The sequence below is a fragment of the Saccoglossus kowalevskii genome, chromosome 2 (genome assembly GCF_978046115.1).
Source record: "Saccoglossus kowalevskii chromosome 2, keSacKowa6.1, whole genome shotgun sequence".
Lineage (NCBI taxonomy): Eukaryota > Metazoa > Hemichordata > Enteropneusta > Harrimaniidae > Saccoglossus > Saccoglossus kowalevskii.
This window is the reverse complement of record NC_140642.1, coordinates 14,712,790-14,734,987: the sequence shown is the minus strand read 5'-3', so window position 1 is coordinate 14,734,987 and position 22,198 is coordinate 14,712,790. Positions and strand designations below refer to the sequence as shown.

The following is a 22,198-nucleotide window of genomic DNA, read 5'->3' as shown; positions in this document are numbered from 1 at the left end:
GTCTGGATCCGTATCTGAGACATGCCTGGATTGATCGAGTTCAAACTTCACACACACATGGTACATCATGTCACAAAACATTTGTTTCATGGTCCGCTTAACAATAGCTGAATGATGGCCATTTTAAGGCCGAAAATGCATCAAAATCACGTAATTTCACAATTCCGGACCCGGATCTCAGTTATGCATGAACGGATTTTGTTCAAATTTGGTACATACATTAAACATAATAGGACCTTGATGCACGTCATTTTTTTTCGGATCGGGTTTGAAATGGCCGACTGGCGGCCATTTTATTTTAAAGAATTCAGTTCTGGATCCGTATGATATCTGAGACATGCCTGGATTGATCGAGTTCAAACTTCACACACACAAGGTACATCATGTCACAAATATGTATGTGCATTTGTTTCATGATCTCATTAACAATAGCCAAATGGCGGCCGCTTTAAGGCCGAAAATGCATTGAAATCGCACATTTTCACCATTCCGGACCCGGATCTCAGTTATGCATGGACGGATTCTGTTCAAATTTGGTACATACATTAAACATAATAGGGCCTTGATGCACGTCATTTTTTTCGGATCAAGTTCGAAATGGCCGACTGGCGGCCATTTGTTTTAAAGAATTCAGTTCTGGATCCGTATCCGTGACATGTCTGGATTGATCAAGTTCAAACTTCACACACACATGGTACATCATGTCACAAAACATTTGTTTTATGGTCCGCTTAACAATAGCTGAATGATGGCCATTTTAAGGCCGAAAATGCATCAAAATCACGTATTTTCACAATTCCGGAACCGGATCTCAGTCATGCATGGATGGATTTTGTTCAGATTTAGTACAATGTGTTGTACATATGCAGGTGCATTTCGGATCAGACCACTGAAAGTGGTCTGAGATTTCGGTCATGATCTGCTTTGAATGTATATGTCACTCAAATATGAACGGAACGGGGACGTGTCATTGACAATGACTTGTTCTCTTTGGAGTGGCTTGAAATGCGTGGCAATGCACTTTTTTCTTCACAGTGAGATTAGCGGAATATATGTTTATAGATATTCTACACCTGTTTTTAGTCTGTACTTTGTTTTTATAAACTCCCCTACTCCACAGTTAAGAATTAATGGCCCTATTTTAACAGTATGTTTACTCTGAACATGATTAAGACTGGGACAATAACCACGTGGGCAATAACGTGAACAAACTTAAACAGTCATTATGATTTTTCCTTTTTTCCTATTTGCTAATTTGTAAATATATACGGTAACATTTGGTTTTCAGTATAAAATTAATATTTGCAAGTATTTTGATATTTTTGTCGCATTAAGTGTTGAATGGTGATTACTCCAATTATGACGAAAGCGACGAAGTTTAAATTTGATATTTGATTTAATTTGTGAATATTGCAAATTTGGTTTTCAGTATGAAACTAAACTTCGCGAGTATTCGAATATTTTTGTCACATTAAGTGTTGTATGTGTAGTCCTCGTCTAATACACTTACTGGCGTATACTAGTATGTGCTTTACAGTCTGTCTAGCTTCTGTCGTTGGTGGCTCCTTTTTATTCCACGCATTTGTAACGGCCCTTGTGTACACTGTCACGTGATATATGTAAATTTGAGGTCACAGTTTATTACCAACAACTACCTTATTCACATGACTCATTCAATTTCAATCGCCAACATGTCGAAGATAGTGGGTAAATGGAAGCACGATCGTAGTGAGAAATTTGACGAATTCCTGGCGGCTCATGGAGTTGGGTGGATGCAAAGAAAAGTGATGACCAAGGTATCGCCAACCCAAAACATTAGTGAAGACGACAGTGGATGGTCAGTCAAGATGATTACTCCAGTCATGACGAAAGAGACGAAGTTTAAAATTGGTGAGCAGTTTGAGGGGTCAGACTTCGAAGGCAAGAACAAAAAGTTAATGATAGCTTCGCTGGAAGGGGATAAACTAATTATCCAATCGGTTGAAAAGCCAGAAGAAAGTCCGATTATAACCCGAGAAGTCGTGGACGGTGAGCTTGTCATGTGCATGCAGCTGGGCGATGTAATAGCCAAGAGGTACTTCAAAAAGGTGGAATAAACGTGCGTTGACAGCCGTGGCCGACGGAACACACAGGGTCAACATTTTTTTTCTCAATTCCTACCTCTGTATTGTCTTCTAGCATGACTATAGTACTGACAGTAGGATGAACTCTCGTCGTCTATGATCGATACGAGTACAGCAGTCCCTGTATGACCATGGGGTTGTTAGTAGTACAGTTAGAAAACGCTGTGAGAAACAGTATGTTTAGAGCCATTATCTAAGGTAGTATTTTCGTGCGCACACTGAATGAATGGATGTGTAGTGATGGTTTAAAGTAAACGTACGGCGTTTGAAAAACAACACCTTTCTATTTTTAACCAGTTAAAATATACCACAAAACGTTTATTTAAAATAAGTGTATTTTTGTTGCATACTTTCGATAATCTCTCGATAAGGTCAGTTTGTACTGTATCACCATGTCTTTTATTATTGTCTTTGTTATTCTTTGTATAGTGAATTAAAAATGAGGTTTTACCTTGCCGTCATTGTGATTCGTGCCTTGACAATAAGTATGTTCAAAATAAATTGGCTGTAGCACCATGTAGGTAAACAGAAACCTATTACGAGTAAGAGTATTTCATGCCGGCCGCGCACATCACGGTCCGATCGACTATGACTGGATTGCACAGTCGGATCAGAAGGTGTTTGGAAGTTCATAAATGGGAATTTGTTGTCGCCGACCGAGTCGAAACATTTCAATATGTTGAATCTTTACGTCTTGTCACCGATTAGTCGCTGTATGTAGTGTGCGCCAATTATCGTATTCGTGCAGATTTATCACGTGTTATACAAAACATGGCTGAAACGATGTTGTTGTCGAGAAAGGTGGACAATTGTGTATAAATTTAAAGGATATAGACAGTGATTTATAAATTACTTTGGAGTTGTATATCTGATATTATTACCGTAATACTATTTGTGTTCTCAATATCAGGTCTAAGTATGGTTAGGGCATGGAAGGTACTAACCTTCCATGGTTAGGAAAACACATTTGCAAGCAACCACTAAATCATTTGCAGTCGTGGCGTGTGCGGGTACTGTGACAGTGACAGTGTTCCGACTGAAAAAAAAAACGAGTTTTACTCGCTTTTAAAATATTAGTGCGGACCACAGTCCCTCTAAATGATAGAGGGACTGTGTGCGGACTAATCTCAAATTTGTATTAATAGCTGCCGAAGGCATAACCAAACTGCTAGCTTTGACCATAATGTATAAACAAAATTCTATAAGATTATCGTAGCTTTCACAATTTTTTCATAATTTAGCTCGTATGTTGGTGATTGATCTAATTAGACAGCAGCATCGTGCATATTTTGAATTATTATTATACATCCCAAAGTCAAACTGTAAAATATATGCATATTTTATCGCCCATGATGGATAAATCACTATTAAACTTCGCGGTGCGAAAAATAAAAGTGCACTGACGTTTTGTCATTCAAACTAGAAATACAGACTTTGTAATATCAATATTTGAGTGCCAACTGTATAACTCTTTCGTCGTTTCGTGTCACTCACAGTGATGTGGTGAGAGTTCGTAGTCTATTGTGATGCTAATGCTCCTCACCTATGTGGTGAGAGTTCGTAGGCTATTGTGATGCTAATTGAAATTGTAAGGCATTGTTATATTCAAGAATCGACTGTATGTCTGGGGGTTATTTGGGTCTTTCAACTCGTATCGCTGTTAATGAATCAACATACACACATGTATTTTAAGTGTCTGGATGAGATTTGAACTGACCTCTGAGCTCGTGTCAATTATGGATAAACTATTAAGGTGTGCATTGACAATATAAGAAACATAAACAGAAACATAAAATAGATGAAATTTTATTTTTATATTTATACAGAACATTTTTGTATTCATATAATTTATATAATGTATTTTTTCCGTCATTGCGCATATAGGACACAATTTGGCGTGCTTATACAAGTAGTAAATGGCGACATTAGATAAACCGTTGATTGCATGCTGACCAAAATAATTGGCGTGCGGTTAAAATGGTACAGGTAATAATAGCACAGTGGAAATAGTGGCTAAGGCATGCAATAATAATGGCACACTGTCTTATTTCAAGCCATGAACATCCATATAAAAGGACTGTGTTTCCTTTTTTTCATCAAGGCTGATCCGACACCATCCCAGACATTTTGGCCTCAAAATTTTTAGCCGCCAGTATTTATATTATTTACTAATAATTGGCACTTTACAAGTAAAAAAATAGCCGTGCTTTTAACGTACATTTCAGTTAATATCAAATGTAATACACCATGATTACCTTGCCACTTTTCCTAAATGCGAATACTTAGGTTGCTTACGTCTATGGTCGCTAAATACCATGAGACATGTTCGCTCAGACACACGTTGATTAATTAACTAACTTGAATTACTTTATTATATATCCATGTAAAATAATTGGAAATATTGATACTGGACGACCTCAATACATGTTAACAGGTAGTTGTGATTGCAAGGATGGCGTGGCCCAATGTGGTTATCAATATTTTCCACAGACAAATATGCAAGGCGCTGAATTTCGTGAAATAACATTCATGCCAAATCAAATTCACGAGACTGCCATTATATCATTCCTAAAAATGGAACCACTAACTTAACAAAACCGAACCACCACCCTTCAAGTGATTCAGAACTGTACATTTAAATATTATAGATAGTTTCAAGTTCTGCGGGCAAAAACATAATGGTTGCGGTGTAGAATTCTATCATGCGTGATGATTTGTCTGCAGGCAGTGGGCGACATAATGAGTATATCTAATATGTAAATTACTGAATAATTATAAGTCACGTGACGCTATATGCTAATTAACACATCCATCGTGGTTTCTGTCAATACGTGAAAGCTTATTTCTCTACATCTACCAGGAGCATCTCTACATCTACAACGACCTGACTCACTCGTAATCAAATATCAACATGTCTCAACTTGTCGGCAAATGGAAACTCGACCGAAGTGAAAACTTCGAGGAATTCCTGATGGCCATAGACGTTGGAGCCATACAGAGAAAGGTGATGAGCAAAGTGTCGCCTGTAACCGAGATCACCAACGACGACCAAGGAAACTGGAAAATCGAAATCAGCACAGCCATCAAAACGAATGTGAGCACATTCAAACTGGGGGAAGTATTTGACGACTGCAGCCCAAGTGGAGGAACTAGAAAGGCAATAGCGTCACTAGAGGGCGACACTTTGGTTGTGAATCCACACGAGGACCCAGAGGGAGCAACAATAACCAGGGAAATCGTGGACGGTGAATTGGTGATGACACTTGCCAAGGGAGGTGCAATAGCTAAGCGATTCTTCAAGAAGGCTTGATATGTGAATATCACGTGTATTAGACATTAATCGCAAGATGACCTGACTACCATTCTTTTATTTATGACTCTTATCTATGAAATTTACAACAAACTCTTGGAACAAAACCTGATGGTTATTTCGACGTGATGCTCATTGTACAATATATCGACACGACAAGTCTTGTTTCTATGACAACTCTGTTTGTTGGAACACATTTCATTGTGGCATAAGCAATCAATCATGTGATGTGAATGTTTACACACGGATGTTAAAAGCGACTGAGTGGGGTTCCCATCATTGAAAAAAAATGTCTTTATTTGGTCGACTGGGCTCCGCAGTGTATCATTTGCAAACTGTTGATATAAACTAGTAATATTTTAAATAAAATGAATTGTCATGTACATTCATTGCAACATTATAGAAGCCATTGTGGTTCTTAGTGATTAAGACATAAATGGCCGATCGACTCTTTGTCATTCGTCCCCATTCGTCCATTTATCTGAAAATTATCATATTCATGTATTAATTTATTATGACTTAGAAATAAATGGTCGTCATAAAATCCATTGTGCTGGTAATTGAACTTCTTAACATCAAAATCCTCTAAAGGGTAGCCTCGGTGAAAATAGAGTGTATGCGTTGCTATTAACGACCGAGCGTGTTTCTCGGAAAGCCAATGATCACGTTTGGTGTCATGATACGTCATGTAAATTATTCAAGATGCCCAAGGATACGTGGAAAATACTTCATTTTATTAACATATTGAAACTACATGGTACAGAAGTAAAAGCTAATGGAAACCGCGTATCCGCCTTGACCTCTTGATCTCTTATCTTTTCTAATCCCAAGAGAATAAAAAAAAGCATTTTCACACTACAACCATTGATTTTAAGAAAGCATTTGATAAACGAGTCCTTTATAATATTTAAAAAAAAGAAAATTTCAGTTAAATGAAGGTAATTTCCCCCATAATTCCCTGTGATAATCCCGGAATTTACATCTTCCTACTGAGACAATAACAATATTAGTTAAAAAATATCCAAATCGTATACGTGTGTACATCTAATTTGTACGCCATGGCAACTCTTTTGTTGAAATAAATCTCGTTGAGCTGGAAGTGGAACATAAACTGTAAACACTAGGTTGCATTTCACAGGGTATGTGGATAATCGCAGCATTGAAAAAAGAACCGTCTTTATTCTGTCCATTAGCTATTGACTTAATTATTTGTAAAGCATTTCAAAATGTGCGTATTAAAAAGTTGCATATTCGTACATCTCGAGTCCCCGGTTTGACCTTTCGTGATACATCATATAATGGTGATACAGTATGCCGTTGCACATGCGTAGAACTCCTGAGCTAAAACGAGGCTGCGACGTGTTTTGCAGATGGCTTAATACGCACGTAAACAACTTGTATACTATCCTGATATATTTAGACTTGATTGGTTATTTGGGTGTAACCGGCTACTAATCTCGACATGCCGAATTTTGCTGGAACATGGATGCATGTAAAAAGTGAGAATTTTAGCGAGTACCTGAAAGCAAATGGTTTGAACTTCTTGCTTGCAAGCATGATGTCGAAAGCCTCGCCAACACTAGAGATTCACCAAACCGGAGATGAATTTGTGATCAGAACTATAACGACCATGAAAACAAGAGAACAGCAATTTACAGTTGGACAGGCGTTTGAAGAGGTTCACTGGAGTGGAGGAACAAAACAGTCAATTGCTATTTTTGAAGGCGATAAGCTCGTGATCAAATCAGTTGTTGACCCGGAAAACAACCCAGTCATCGAGCGTGAGTTGATTGGAGAGGATGAAACTGAACTAATGATGACATTGCGGAAGGGCGATGTTGTGGCGAAAAGATATTTCAAGAAAAGGGACTGAATGACATTGATCCCCTGTTACCATAGTTAATCAATATATACATTCTTAGTATATACATGTATACGTATATACATTCTGTCAAACCGTATCTCGTCTTTAATGTAGTTTTCATATACGATTTACGACAGCAATGGGGGTTTAATTTCTAGTCACTGATGGCTTTATTGTTGTAATATGTATATCGTTGGTTTTCTGCATATATCCGTAAATCGTCGTCGCATTACTCTTCCGACATGAACACTGCCCTCTACGGTTCTTTCTTCTGTAACCCCCAGAAGTTACATTTCCAACAAATGTTCAAAACTAATTAATTAGTCGTGAAACCTTACCATGTATTCGTTGTGTATCATATTGTATATATCGCACCAAGACTGATTACTATTGGTGCGAATTCATATTTTGCTTATCTCCAAAAAGACTTTCCTGTCTTTATAGTAAAGTACATGTATGTTCATATCACTACTATATTTGGATTTAGTATAGTCACCCTGTAAAGATGCAACTAATAGATTAATCCGACATGAACAGACATTCTCTACGTGTATGCCTCGTTTATTCTGATGACATGAACAGACAATCTCTACGTGTATGCCTCGTTTATTCTGATGACATGAACAGACATTCTCTACGTGTATGCCTCGTTTATTCTGATGACATATACAGACATTCTCTACGTGTATGCCTCGTTTATTCTGATGACATGAACAGACATTCTCTACGTGTATGCCTCGTTTATTCTGATGACATGAACAGACACTCTCTACGTGTATGCCTCGTTTATTCTGATGACATGAACAGACATTCTCTACGTGTATGCCTCGTTTATTCTGATGACATGAACAGACATTCTCTACGTGTATGCCTCGTTTATTCTGATGACATGAACAGACATTCTCTACGTGTATGCCTCGTTTATTCTGATGACATGAACAGACATTCTCTACGTGTATGCCTCGTTTATTCTGATGACATGAACAGACATTCTCTACGTGTATGCCTCGTTTATTCTGATGACATGAACAGACAATCTCTACGTGTATGCCTCGTTTATTCTGACGACATGAACAGACATTCTCTACGTGTATGCCTCGTTTATTCTGATGACATGAACAGACATTCTCTACGTGTATGCCTCGTTTATTCTGATGACATGAACAGACAATCTCTACGTGTATGCCTCGTTTATTCTGATGACATGAACAGACATTCTCTACGTGTATGCCTCGTTTATTCTGATGACATGGACACTCTCTACGTGTATGCCTCGTTTATTCTGATGACATGAACAGACATTCTCTACGTGTATGCCTCGTTTATTCTGATGACATGAACAGACATTCTCTACGTGTATGCCTCGTTTATTCTGATGACATGAACAGACATTCTCTACGTGTATGCCTCGTTTATTCTGATGACATGAACAGACATTCTCTACGTGTATGCCTCGTTTATTCTGATGACATGAACAGACATTCTCTACGTGTATGCCTCGTTTATTCTGATGACATGAACAGACAATCTCTACGTGTATGCCTCGTTTATTCTGACGACATGAACAGACATTCTCTACGTGTATGCCTCGTTTATTCTGATGACATGAACAGACATTCTCTACGTGTATGCCTCGTTTATTCTGATGACATGAACAGACATTCTCTACGTGTATGCCTCGTTTATTCTGATGACATGAACAGACATTCTCTACGTGTATGCCTCGTTTATTCTGATGACATGAACAGACATTCTCTACGTGTATGCCTCGTTTATTCTGGTGACATGAACAGACATTCTCTACGTGTATGCCTCGTTTATTCTGATGACATGAACATACATTCTCTGCGTGTATGCCTCGTTTATTCTGATGACATGAACAGACATTCTCTACGTGTATGCCTCGTTTATTCTGATGACATGAACCAGGCCCGTAGCCAGCACTTTTGAATAGGGGGTTCGAAAACAACAATTATATATTTGATGTGAAATGTGTGAATTTTATAATATTCAAAAAGTGTTTTTGAGCTCTGTTACAGACATTTTTATATTGTCGGTTTTAAATTAAATTTTATTGGTAAGATATTTCACATAACATCTTTGAACTATTTTACCATTTTAGAGAAGGGGTCCTGAGCCATTCCTCACCTACAGACAAACACATCCACACCATTGATCCACTACGGCAAAATGTTGTACACAAAAAAGACAAGACTGTACGTATCTTAGCATTATTGTCCAAGTATTTTAAGGTACAAGGCTACTTACGAGTTTTTTCGCTCTTCGCAGATGTTAGCGCACATAAAAGTGACACGATTTCATGTCGAAATCTGTCTACAATTATTCGTTTTAGTATTAGTCAATTTTGTATTGTGTAATTTTATTTCTGTACAGGGCCTCAGCCTATCGTACAAAATGTAATGGGTAGAAAAGTGCATAGCACGTTTTAAACACAATACAACATCCATGTAAACATATGGTACTAAGTTAAGCTGGATTCATATTCATCTCGTCGCTTGAAAACTTTTAAAAGATATAGAGCTATTTGTTATATGGTGTGGTGTGGCAGTTTGTGTAGCGACGACAGTATATATTTTAGTCTATAATTGCTTGCCAATAAATCTCCCAGGTTATAATACTACTTTGATTTTTCCAAAAGTACACAGCCTGGATGATTGTGAAATTGAGGCATGCCACTATTTTTTTATTCTTTGAGTAAATATCCCTAAGAAATTTGCAGTATCTCCAACTTGTTTTTCAAACCAGACAATGCCGAAACCATATTTGAACAGGAGATTTTTATGTGGGTTTCCCAAGCAAGTCTGCCGGTCTTGTCTAATCGTTTAAGCATGATATAACATGTTTTGGGGTTTCAGTAATTTTAACCAATACATGTATGAGGATACAACGCTTGAAATAACCACAGCACAATGGCAGCCTTCCACATTCGTCTAACATCGCTACATTTTTGTACAACTATTAATGTTAAGTACCGGGTAGATATCTGCAAAATGTTATCTGTACCCTCTCCATTTCCGAATTTACGTACCCCCATATCACTACCATAAGAAATAGTTGGCACAACGATTGCATCAAACAAATTAAATGCACTAACCAATGGCATACTACCAAGTTTCTTACAGTATGTAAATATATTTGGTTCACTGTAAATCTGTTTTTAGAGGGCGGTAAAATAATATGCATACAGTGGCAGTTTAGCAACGGTCTCAATAGACTTCAATGACTACAACTCCTTTTATGAACCCACTAAAATATAGTAAATTTTCTGAGACATAAAAAAAAACGTGTAAAAAAAATATGTTTGCAATTTATGATTCATCGCATAGTTTCAGTGCTGAAGCAACACTGTGGGGTGAATTGTTGGCTGCAAGAAGCTCTTCAACCTATACAACTCGTGATGATAAATCTTCGGCATTTTTTTAATGATATGTTCAACCCGTAGCTGTACAATATTGTCCAATAGCATAGGCTACACGTACTAATACAATAAGTTAACTACATTTGGCTGATACACTTGGAATAAAACAGTATATATGCCATCATTAACTTGAAGAATACAAAACTAATGAACCAATATGAAAGTACAGTGTGGTGTTGTCGTGTCAATCCCGTTCGATCCCCACACTTTACTAACTGAGCGAACATTAGCACAAGACAAAGTGCCCTATTCAGGACTACCACATCCTTCAGAGAGTGACTAGCATTACATTATTGTTTCAATGCTGTTTTAATATTTAACATCAGGTGCTTGAACGCGATCTTCATTACACCATCGCGGAAAAAAACGAATAAAAGCTTGCCTATTTATAACAACCTGTTTGGGTTAGCTGCTGTTGAGCTGAGACGGCATAACTTCACGATTGACATTTAAAGCTCGTTGCCACCTAAATGCTCATTACTATGCATTACTCATTACATTACTCTGATAGTTACCTCACGGAGTCAAGTGATTTAAACAATGATAATTATTTTAATTAATACTGTTTGTTTTATTATATTCTAATCTACGATCATAAATCTATTCACTCCCAAAATTTAGGGGGTTCGACCGAACCCCCCGACCCCCCCCCCCAAACTACGGGCCTGTGAACAGACATTCTCTACGTGTATGCCTCGTTTATTCTGATGACATGATTACATGCTAATGGGTCAAACATGTGTAGTTTTGTTTTTTTTCGGAGTGTCGCCTCTGTACATTTATATTTTTCTTGAAAGTTTTTCTTGCAATTTTTTTTCAACAAATCTTCTATTTTTTCAACAAATTTCAAATCAGTTTCTAGTAATGATATCTATTTGTGACGAAGTGAGCACCAGGATACATGGGATCGTCTGCGATAATGCTAGTTTGGTGTTCCTTGGATTTCGATAGACGTGGTCTCCGTATTAGCGACTGGAGAAAACTTTATTTTCCGACCTAGATGTCAGTTTGCCATATAAGTAATAAGTGGGATGAAATAAATTATCTCGTTAATTGATGACGAGGAAAGAAATTGCATTCTATATACATGTATACGCGTGTGTTCGCAAAACACTGTCTAAAAACTGCTACGGAATGACTGAAAAGCTATTGATTACTAGATTACTAGTTCAAAAATCAGATTAATGTAGGATACTGAAAATTACAATTTGAATCATCGTAATTGTTGCGTGTTGACGGTCATCCTACCACGTGTGTACACCGCCCATGACCTAGTGCACATATACAGACTATACTTCTGTTTTATGTCCAATATTTTCTACCAGCCGGTACCAGTATGTCCATCCCACTACTCATGATTACTGGGTTTCCCGTGCTACCTGTATCATATATTGTTTACAAATTGTTTATTATTTTGGAACCATTCACATAAAAAACAGGCGAGATTCTAGGGCACTCAGAATCAATTTTATTTCAAATCAACAATTGTAGCTGACGCATCTAATACACATACAACATAGAAAATACACTAAAATTGAACAACGATCGCTTCGCCAGCGCTAACTGTTAATTGCTTGAAATTAACTATGGTCCCCTCTCTTTCTGTGTCTGTTGTGAACACTAGTGTGCCTTCAGTTGGTAATCGTGTGTCCAGCGCATTGTAATCTGCGGTGATAGTTTCGTCTCCAACGTTGAGGGAGACAAAATAAGGTGCCCACTCTTCGTATTGCCTAATAAAGGAGTATATGTCTTCGGTTACGAGGACACTACTAATATCTCCTGCTAACAGCGACACTTCCCATCGTCGCAAATTTGATATTTGTTTGAAGAGGGCCATAGTAGACGTCTCCATGCCAAGTTGAGCCTGCAATATAAAATTATCTTAGTAAGAATGAAGCAAGGCTTTTTCGGTCAATGTGATATGAACTGGTTACAAAGAAAGTTATTCAACCATCATCAAAGTATGGATGACGTCATCGACCACTTGGGTTCAACTCCGCCGCTTACAACTTTTTTCTGTGTAACGCATTCGACACATTAAATATAAGTAGTTCAACATACCGCCACATTAATCTGCTTGTAGTTCGAGTGCACCGGTACGATAAGTTCAGAGGAATTCGAAAATCCACCATTGGTGCTATCATCCCATTGCATTGGACTCAAATTGGCTTCTACATTCGATTGCACTGGTTTCACGTACTTCGCTTGTACTGGTATCTGTTAATACAATCATTCTTTATTTATTTTCACTGATTGATACTAGCATCATCGCAACGTATCGTTTCCATTAGTGATAACAGCGTATTTCATTAGGATTTCATACGACTTAACAATAACTGAACTCGTAATTGTGCTAATTTATCATATTTATCTTATCGCACCACTCACCTTCGTGACCTTTGAACTTACTGGTGCCACGTCATCGGCTGGGGTCGTCGTCACCTGGATATCGCGATCAGTACTCGACTGCACTGGACCGGCGTTAGATACTGTAGTTGACGGGACCTATCATTAATAGCAATACAGATTGTTCACATAAACACAGTCACAGTTGCCAGGTGTCATTCATTTTGACTTTAAAGAATGACAAGATTGGTAAAAAATGTAACTAATGTAGTTATTTGTCAGGAAACATTCCCTGTAATATATTATTTGTACAACCTATGCATACATACATATCTGTATCAGGTGGTTATATTCACAAAATACGCAGAAATGATTGTTTTACCACACACACAAAAAAACAGTAAACTGTATAAACTCCAAGGCATGCTGAAAATTTATACAGATTCTGTTGTTATTCATTATTAGTACATCTTTTTTTCAAAACTAAAATCGCCCCCATCAAACTTCTAAATTCACAAATAACGCAAAAATTAATATATATAGAAAGCACTTTCACCTTTCTGTTAATGTATTTATAGTTTTTGAGATGCGATTGTTTCTGACGATTTGACCCTTGTGTAGACATGAGTTGTTTATGTTTGTACTAATTAGTAAAACATGAATATATCCCTATCTTATAGCTATGTTAAATTTCGTTTTGTTGCGAAAATGAACTGTTATGGGGATTAAAGTGGCTGGATAACAGTAAGTGATCTGTCTTCTGTCAATCTTTAAATGATGGCACACACTGTTTTATAAGTACGATGTACGTCGTAATGCATATCTGTAAAGGCACTGACGAAGGCTGTACTAATTGTAGTCAGTATTTGCTTTGTCTCATCCGCGTGATAATTATTCCAAAGAGGGTACTCCCTGGATTGCATTCGTGCGTATTCGTTATAATTCCCCTTTAAGGTCATTATACACGAATCAACAAGCTTCAACCACAGTCTGTCAACATGCAACATGGATCAGCTTTTGTTGAGAACTAATGTTGTCACGGTTAAGTAACCGGTGTAACATGTTCTTTAGCGTAGCGGTGGAGTGGGACATGGGACTAGAACCGGGTTGTTGACAATACAAATGCAATATTGTCGTTTACTACGTAAACATGCTCTGTTGATATGCCCCCCCCCCACTTTAGTAATTGAGTTTATACTTACAGTGTTATTTCCTTGCCCCTTACTGTCATCATCGCTGACATCTGCTTCTCTTTTTCTCATACTCCCATTTCTGGCTACTTGGTTATCTAATTCCAATTTTAATACGTCGTTGTCGTCATCGAGACTTTCCATACCTATCTCTTCTCCATAATAATTAATGGGCACTCCGGGCAATAAAAACACCAATGCATTTAGAGTATTCACATACTGGTTACCATAGCGACTAGCAACCCTTTTGTTGTTGAGATCTCCAATCTGCAAAAACAAATATATTTGTTAATAGTACCTTACCTTTTTCTTTAAAAATAGCGTTTTTTTTTTACGAGAGTTCTTGCTTTCAAAAGTGAGTGAAATATAGATACTACACAAGGTTGATGCCACTAAATAGTTTGAAATAATAAACAACGAAATTATTAAATTCTCGTTCAATTATACGACATAACTAACGACATATTCATTCATTGTGTACCTCTCCTGATAATATCGATTTGAATTCGAGTTTATAAAATATTTTTTTTGGACCTGTGCAGGTACAAGACTTGTACATGAATGGTCAATGTGGTGTGGATGCGCCCTCTATCAACAATTGCAAAACCATTGTTGTCGAAGCGTAATATGAGATCGCCACACAGACAAGCAAGACCATGAGTAACACCAATGCCGTGACCTATTCAGTTACGAAATATCTAGGATCAGCAAAAATGTACATACCACCCAGGTATACCACCTATCGTTGTAGCCAGTATTATTTTTAGCAATAAGCCATTCTTTTACGAGTGTTTCAATATTGAAGCCAGTAAGGTCTTCTTCAAGGTGGTCCAATAGTTGGAAGTTATACAGTGTATCGGCACCATTTTCCATATCGTCGTTGTAATAACCCATTGTGGCCTCCAGACTGCCACGTGGTTCCACTGACATTGTTCTGTGAAATACAATATATATATATATATATATATAAATTCCGAATACATCAAAAATAACCCACATTAACAATAAAAGAAAAAAAATCAAACAAGAAGCTCAAATTTCTAAACACAGAGAAACTGGTTAAAAAAATCTACTCCATAACATATAATTCTATACTCTCGATCAAGTCGCTATGGGGACTGACAACCGCAGTATGTCCATGTCGTCGTATCCCCGGGAAATCAATAAACAAGATATATACGCTAACAAGAAAATGTTGTTATTACATACCTTATCTTCCCAAGAGTGTTAAACCCTCGGACAGTTTTCTTCCACTCAGCGATCAATTTGTAGTTTTCTGGCTGGTTTAAAGTCTTGGAGTGTTTTAGTTGGTTATACTATACAGTTGGTCATAACAAATAATATGTAATAAAAATACCAAATTTGATAATTAGTCCAAAATAATGCTATGCAAATGCATCATTCAACCCCCCTCCAAAAAAAATTTATCTGTATGTGTTCAGCTGGCAAAATTGAATCAGTTGACCCAGCTTGTAACATTGGAGCAGTTGACTCAACTTGCAACATTGAAACATTTGACCAAGCTTGCAACATTGGAACAGTTGACACCAGCTTGTAACATTGGAGCAGCTGACTCAACTTGCAACATAGAAACATTTGACCCAGATTGCAACATTTGAACAGATGACTCAACTTGCAACATTGAAACATTTGACCAAGCTTGCAACATTGGAACAGTTGACCCAGCTTGTAACATTGGAACAGCTGACTCAACTTGCAACATAGAAACATTTAACCAAGCCTGCAACATTGGAACAGTTGATTCAGCTTGCAACATTGGAACAGTTGACCCAGCTTGCAACATAGGAATAGTTGACCAAGCTTGCAACATCGGAACAGTTGACCCAGCTTGTAACATTGGAGCAGTTGACTCAGGTTGCAACATTGGAACAGTTGACCCAGATTGCAACATTTGAACAGTTGGACCAGCTTGCAACATTGGAACAGTTGACCCAGCTTGCAACATTGGAACAGTTGACTCGGCTTGCAACATAGTTGACCAAGCTTGCAACATCGAAACAGTTGACCCAGCTTGCAACATTGGAACAGTTGGACCAGCTTGCAACATTGGAGCAGTTGACCCAGCTTGTAACATTGGAGCAGTTGACTCAGCTTGCAACATAGGGATAGTTGACCAAGCTTGCAACATAGGAATAGTTGACCAAGCTTGCAACATTTGAACAGTTGACCCAGATTGCAACATTTGAACAGTTGGACCAGCTTGCAACATTGGAACAGCTGACCCAGCTTGCAACATTGGAACAGTTGACTCGGCTTGCAACATAGTTGACCAAGCTTGCAACATCGGAACAGTTGACCCAGCTTGTAACATTGGAGCAGTTGGACCAGCTTGCAACATAGGGATAGTTGACCAAGCTTGCAACATAGGAATAGTTGACCAAGCTTGCAACATCGAAACAGTTGACCCAGCTTGCAACATTGGAACAGTTGGACCAGCTTGCAACATTGGAACAGTTGGACCAGCTTGTAACATTGGAGCAGTTGACTCAGCTTGCAACATAGGGATAGTTGACCAAGCTTGCAACATAGGAATAGTTGACCAAGCTTGCAACATCGAAACAGTTGACCCAGCTTGTTACATTGGAGCAGTTGACTCAGCTTGCAACATTGGAACAGTTGACCCAGCTTGCAACATTAGAACAGTTGACCAAGCTTGCAACATTAGAAGAGTTGACTCAGCTTGCAACATAGGATTAGTTGACCCAGCATGCAACATTGGAACAGTTGACTCAGCCTGCAACATAGGAACAGTTGACCAAGCTTGCAACATTGGAACAGTTGACCCAGCTTGCAACATTGGAACAGTTGACTCAGCTTGCAACATTGGAACAGTTGACCCAGCTGGCAACATTGGAACAGTTGACCCAGCTTGCAACATTGGAAAAGTTGACTCAGCTTGCAACATTGGAACAGTTGACCTAGCTTGCAACATTGGAAAAGTTGACTCAGCTGGCAACAGTTTACCAAATTTTAAGTGCAGTTGAATCCAAACAGACAATCAACGACCACAGAGCGCCATGGCGTCATTTTAAAATAACAATGTTACTCCATCGCACAAAAGAAATTTCTCGTCTTGGTTTGAAAATTATAAAAATGAAGAGAATGTGTGTCTTATTGTGGAAAACATTCAGTATTCACATCGCGACTAATAATGGAAAAGCATTTTACCGGTTCGGTTTCACCATCATACTCGAAGTTTACGGGTTCATTCAAACGTTCTTCAGCCTCGTACAGATACGAAACGTCCCTGACCATGAAACCATCAACACCGATCTTCAACCAATGGGTCAGAATATTCTGTTCAACAAATAGAAGACGATTACTCCGTGCAACCATGTAGTAGCATAGAGAACATTTCAGTCAATGTTCAATATAAGTGCGAACCTTGTTTAAGTTCGACGCTTGTCGCGTCGCCTGGAAACATTATTTGTTCTTATAAAAAAAAGGAAACTGCGCTATCAGAAAACAATTGTAAAGGTAAATAAATATATTGTAAGTTGGTGGGTATACCTGCATTGCTTCTCTGACTTCTTCATTTCTGAAATTCAGATCGGGTTGTTTATCTGTATATGTATGGTAGTACCATTGATCCCTTAGGTGTTCATAGGTCCACGCTGAGTCACCGTGTACGTTTAACTTCAAGTAGATGTACATAGCGTGTAATGAAATACATTATAGTATATATTAATTTTAAATTCCATATTGCGACCATTAGTTTTATAAATAGTATGGTACTTTGTATGTCACTGCATTATTCTAAATTTAGCCATCTGTATACATGATATGCAGTATTTACATTGTAAATGTCTCACCAGCATACCCGTATAACTCACATGACATGACGCTTACCCAGTTATTTGGTGGATCTGTTTTATTGCCGTCAGCCCACACGTAAAAGTCGCTGAATTCGTTTTCCTTGTCGTTTCTACTCTCTAAAAACCATGGGTGGACGTCACTTGAATGATTTGGAATAAAATCCAAGATAATTTTGATGCCTTGGCGGGATGTAAAGAAATATGATATTTAAATATATAAACATAAATTTAAATGGGGACTGTGCTGTATTCATTAAAAGGGGGTTGTAATTGAAATGCCTGAACAGCTAAAGTCACAGATCACCCCTCCTCACATGGGAAGGGAGGGGCAGTGGAACGCGCAATACACTAAGTGTCAGAATGAACTTTGACAGATTTTGAAAGATCCAGTCACCAGTTACACACAATACTTTGAGGTATTTTGCTACCCAAAAATTGATCAAAAATGCGTGTTTTGAATATTTACAATAAGTTTCTATGGCAGAAACATTCCGTCATATCTTAAAGTTGTGTTCAGTGACCTATGTGGTGTTATGAGGGATACATATGACTGTCACGAAAAATTGAAGAATTCTGAATATTAGTATACGATATCCGAGCCCATGGTATAATGTGTCGCTAGTTTCAAGTTCTTGATAGGGATTTTATCGAATTCTGCCTTGTATATATGTTTCTACTAAACTGGGCGTATGCAAACCAATGGATTTAGAAATGTTATTGTATGTATTTGATTTATTTGATGTACACTAACTCAGGTACCGCTCGATATTTATACAAACCTTTTGCGTTCGCATTATCCACCAGTTTGGTAAAATCGTCAATAGTTCCAAGGTTTCGGTCGATGTCTTTGAAATCAGTGATACCAGAGATCAACCCACTATCATCGGATTGGAAGATATTGTTTAGCAGTAAGGAGTGTGTGCTGATATTCACCAAATGGTCCAGTCGCGAGTTGATACCTAGAAGTCAAAACAACAGCGTTGCAATTCAACACTAGTGTAGTATCCGGAAGGGCATGTGTGTTAATTTGTTCTGAAAATAATGTCAGACCATCTCACCTATTCAAGAAAGTTGAGCCTTCGACAAAAGCACCAGGACACAGTTGTATACTGTAAAACATGTCTTTTTCGCGAGCATGTCTTTTTCGCGAATTTAGCGAGAGAACTGATTCGCTAATTCAAGATGTCGCTAATGACTTTATTATAAATTCAAATGGCCGCCAAACAACAATAACAAGAGAGATTCGCTAAATCAACATTTCGCTATTACGTCATTTTACCACAATTCGCTAAAATTGCATGTCGCTTTTTCAACATGTTTTTCAGTATTAAGAAGACGTCAAATATGAAAATAATTTTCCCATTTGACCACTATTTTTCAGCTGTAGTAACCTACTACATGCATTTCATATTTGATCGATTTATTGATTTAAAACACAAAGACCCGTATCGCTATGTATTGCCAAACATACTCGTATAAAACAACGTTCAAAGTTCAAAAGTCTGGTCACGTGATACCACACGGTGTCTGACACTTGAATGAGGTTCACAGTTTGTAGCAACACGCTTATCAAACAATCAACTACCACAAATCCTCAAAACCCGATATGACTTGAACTCGACCAAGTTTTCATGTCGTGAAAAATGTAATTCACATAGTTGCTCTCAATACTGAATTAAAAAAAACATTAATTCTGCTCAACGTGGCCATAATACGGTAATTCATGAGAACAAATATTTCAAAAGAATCTAATTAATAATTGACGTATATTATGTGCAAATAGGGGGAACTGGTGTTTGCTTTTCTGGCACCTATGTCCAGCCTACATATATATATATACACGCATGCGTATAAATGACGAAAAAAAATACATACCCAACAAATCGCCGATTCCGTCGCCGTCTGAGTCTTGAAATGAACGCGGGTAAACTTGATGAACATTGTTTTTATGGAACCATTCTGCTGGTGGACACCGGGGGGTTGATACAATGATGTATATAGCCACTCCTAGCATAGTGATCAGACATATCCAGAATAAAACCGATAAAAACGTGCGAAACGCGTTCCATGCCTTGGTATCTCCAACTCGAAGCAATTCTTCTTTGGAGAGACTACCTCCAGGATGTTCGTCCTCCAGAGTCTTTCCATACTCCCAGCGTCTCTCGTATTCGCCTTTCTCGGGATCACCTGTAGAATTCATGGCTGTCAACTCTTCCACATGCACTGACTCTTTTTTAGGTTGAGAGTTCCCCATGTTGGCAATATATATGATGGGAAAATAGGAACTTTTAGATGCGTGTCTGTACAACCCTCCAAGCTGAATCTATACTGTTATAAACTGCATGATGCAATTAACGAATTTGCGTGTTGGACTAAACCATTATGCTATATAGGTAATGTGGCCAACATGTTGTAGCATGTGAGCTTTTAATAAACTTCACATTATCCATCGTTTGTTGTAAACATATAAACACATCTGTATCAATATATATATATATATATATATATATATATATATATATATATATATATATATATATATATATATATATATATATATATATATATATATATATATATATATATATATACATGTGTATATATATATAGCAATATACCAATTAATTACGGTGTTTCACGACGATGTTAAATCTCAACGGTATATCACGATCCTCCACTTCACCCCGATGACCACATAGGATACTCCAAGGTTCATTTACACAGGTGTTATTTGTACTGATAAAACATACTGATATACTAGTATATAGAAAACCTTGGCACTTGGTGGCAGTGGTAGACGAATATTAAAATTGCTATGAAAAACAAACATGGTATTATATTTATGTGTTTATATGCTAAAATCGATATGATCGATATTTAAACTGAAAAGGCGTCTATAAATTACACCTGACCTAGTTTAACCACCGTTACTAATAATCTCTTTATTAACCGTGGTTTATCAGAGAAGCGTAAAAAGGGCGCTTTCAATAAACTTATAACTATTACAAACTGGTCCGAATTAGGATACAAACTATTATGCGTATAACCACAGTCCCTCTATTCTCTACAGAAGGACTGTGGTTTAACCAACTCCGTGATCGAGGTCAAAGATCAACACACATAAAACATAATGTAGTGTAACTGCGATTTCTCTTGGATAATTCACTGAAATTTGGCTCATACGGTAAGCGATGAAGCAATAACTACGACAATATCTTATACGAGCATTTCATACGTAAATTATTTTTTTCAATAAATTCATTTTTTTCTCGTGAAATACTGCAGTCATCAAGATAAGATTTTCTCTATTCTTTGAAATGTCGTATATACGTAGTTATAATTATATATTGGTAAAATATAATTATATAAACAAATAATTATTGTCCACACAAACAATGTTCATGTTGCTAATGATAGCTGTGCTCTATAGTATCGGTTACTCCAACGTTTTCGTTATTTTACTTTCTAAAGATTACATGGGATTTGACATTATGCAGTATGTCACAAACTTCTAAAAGCCAAGAATACCTTATCTTTCTATATAAAGAAGACAAACATACTGACTAGTTTCACAGCTTTGGGAAGGGAGAAACTATGAACCCTGGGCTTGGGGTAGTTAACTAAATGTGAATTTACAGCATGCTCAGTTTACAACTGAACATGCTGCTCAATTATTTTGCTCAACCAACTTTCAATATGGTGCTTTATTTTAAAGATAAACAGAGTTGTATATACATTTTTTTTTTTTAAATATTGATAATCATTTTATCCATATTGTTTTGTTGCATACACATGGAAACTGTAGATGTACGAAATGTACACGTTTGAGGCAGCTATAAGTTCACAAACACTTACCCTTAAATACTGTTTGACGTAAAGACCATCTTTGATGTTTTTTTATTAAAAAATTTATCAATCTGATTGCAAAACGAATCATCGGACATCTTGGATTGTATCAGTAAGCGGCACATGCAAAGAATGAACAGATTTGATTCACAGGGTTCTGAAATAAGACTCCAGATGGCTGAAGACTGAATTACAAGTCACTGTTTCGAACTTCATTCAAATTGGAACTAATAATTCTACAAAA

General features: G+C 37.4%; 3 protein-coding genes and 1 pseudogene across 4 annotated transcripts; 3 read left to right on the top strand and 1 right to left on the bottom strand.

Annotated features, from left to right (window-relative positions):
- Window positions 1-1,627: 1,627 nt before the first annotated feature.
- Window positions 1,628-2,655, top strand: LOC146748229 (sodium/calcium exchanger regulatory protein 1 pseudogene; annotated as a pseudogene). Its single transcript, XR_014926768.1, has one exon. The product of XR_014926768.1 is annotated as a sodium/calcium exchanger regulatory protein 1 pseudogene (transcript).
- A 2,272-nt stretch (window positions 2,656-4,927) lies between these two features.
- LOC102806214 (fatty acid-binding protein, muscle-like) lies at window positions 4,928-5,977 on the top strand. Its single transcript, XM_006820176.2, has one exon. The coding sequence runs from the start codon at window positions 5,035-5,037 to the stop codon at window positions 5,431-5,433; it is 399 nt and encodes a 132-aa protein (XP_006820239.1). The 5' UTR covers window positions 4,928-5,034; the 3' UTR covers window positions 5,434-5,977.
- Window positions 5,978-6,780: 803 nt separating this feature from the next.
- Window positions 6,781-9,938, top strand: LOC102807848 (cellular retinoic acid-binding protein 1-like). Its single transcript, XM_006820182.3, has one exon. The coding sequence runs from the start codon at window positions 6,896-6,898 to the stop codon at window positions 7,304-7,306; it is 411 nt and encodes a 136-aa protein (XP_006820245.1). The 5' UTR covers window positions 6,781-6,895; the 3' UTR covers window positions 7,307-9,938.
- Window positions 9,939-12,181: 2,243 nt separating this feature from the next.
- Window positions 12,182-20,438, bottom strand: LOC100369527 (salivary alpha-glucosidase-like). Its single transcript, XM_002737765.4, has 11 exons — window positions 19,984-20,438; window positions 18,888-19,067; window positions 18,143-18,288; window positions 17,804-17,929; window positions 17,462-17,590; window positions 15,482-15,588; window positions 14,996-15,206; window positions 14,285-14,539; window positions 13,125-13,241; window positions 12,798-12,953; window positions 12,182-12,600 (listed from the first exon to the last, which is right to left on the bottom strand). The coding sequence occupies exons 1-11, from the start codon at window positions 20,360-20,362 to the stop codon at window positions 12,265-12,267; spliced, it is 2,142 nt and encodes a 713-aa protein (XP_002737811.2). The 5' UTR covers window positions 20,363-20,438; the 3' UTR covers window positions 12,182-12,264.
- Window positions 20,439-22,198: the final 1,760 nt, after the last annotated feature.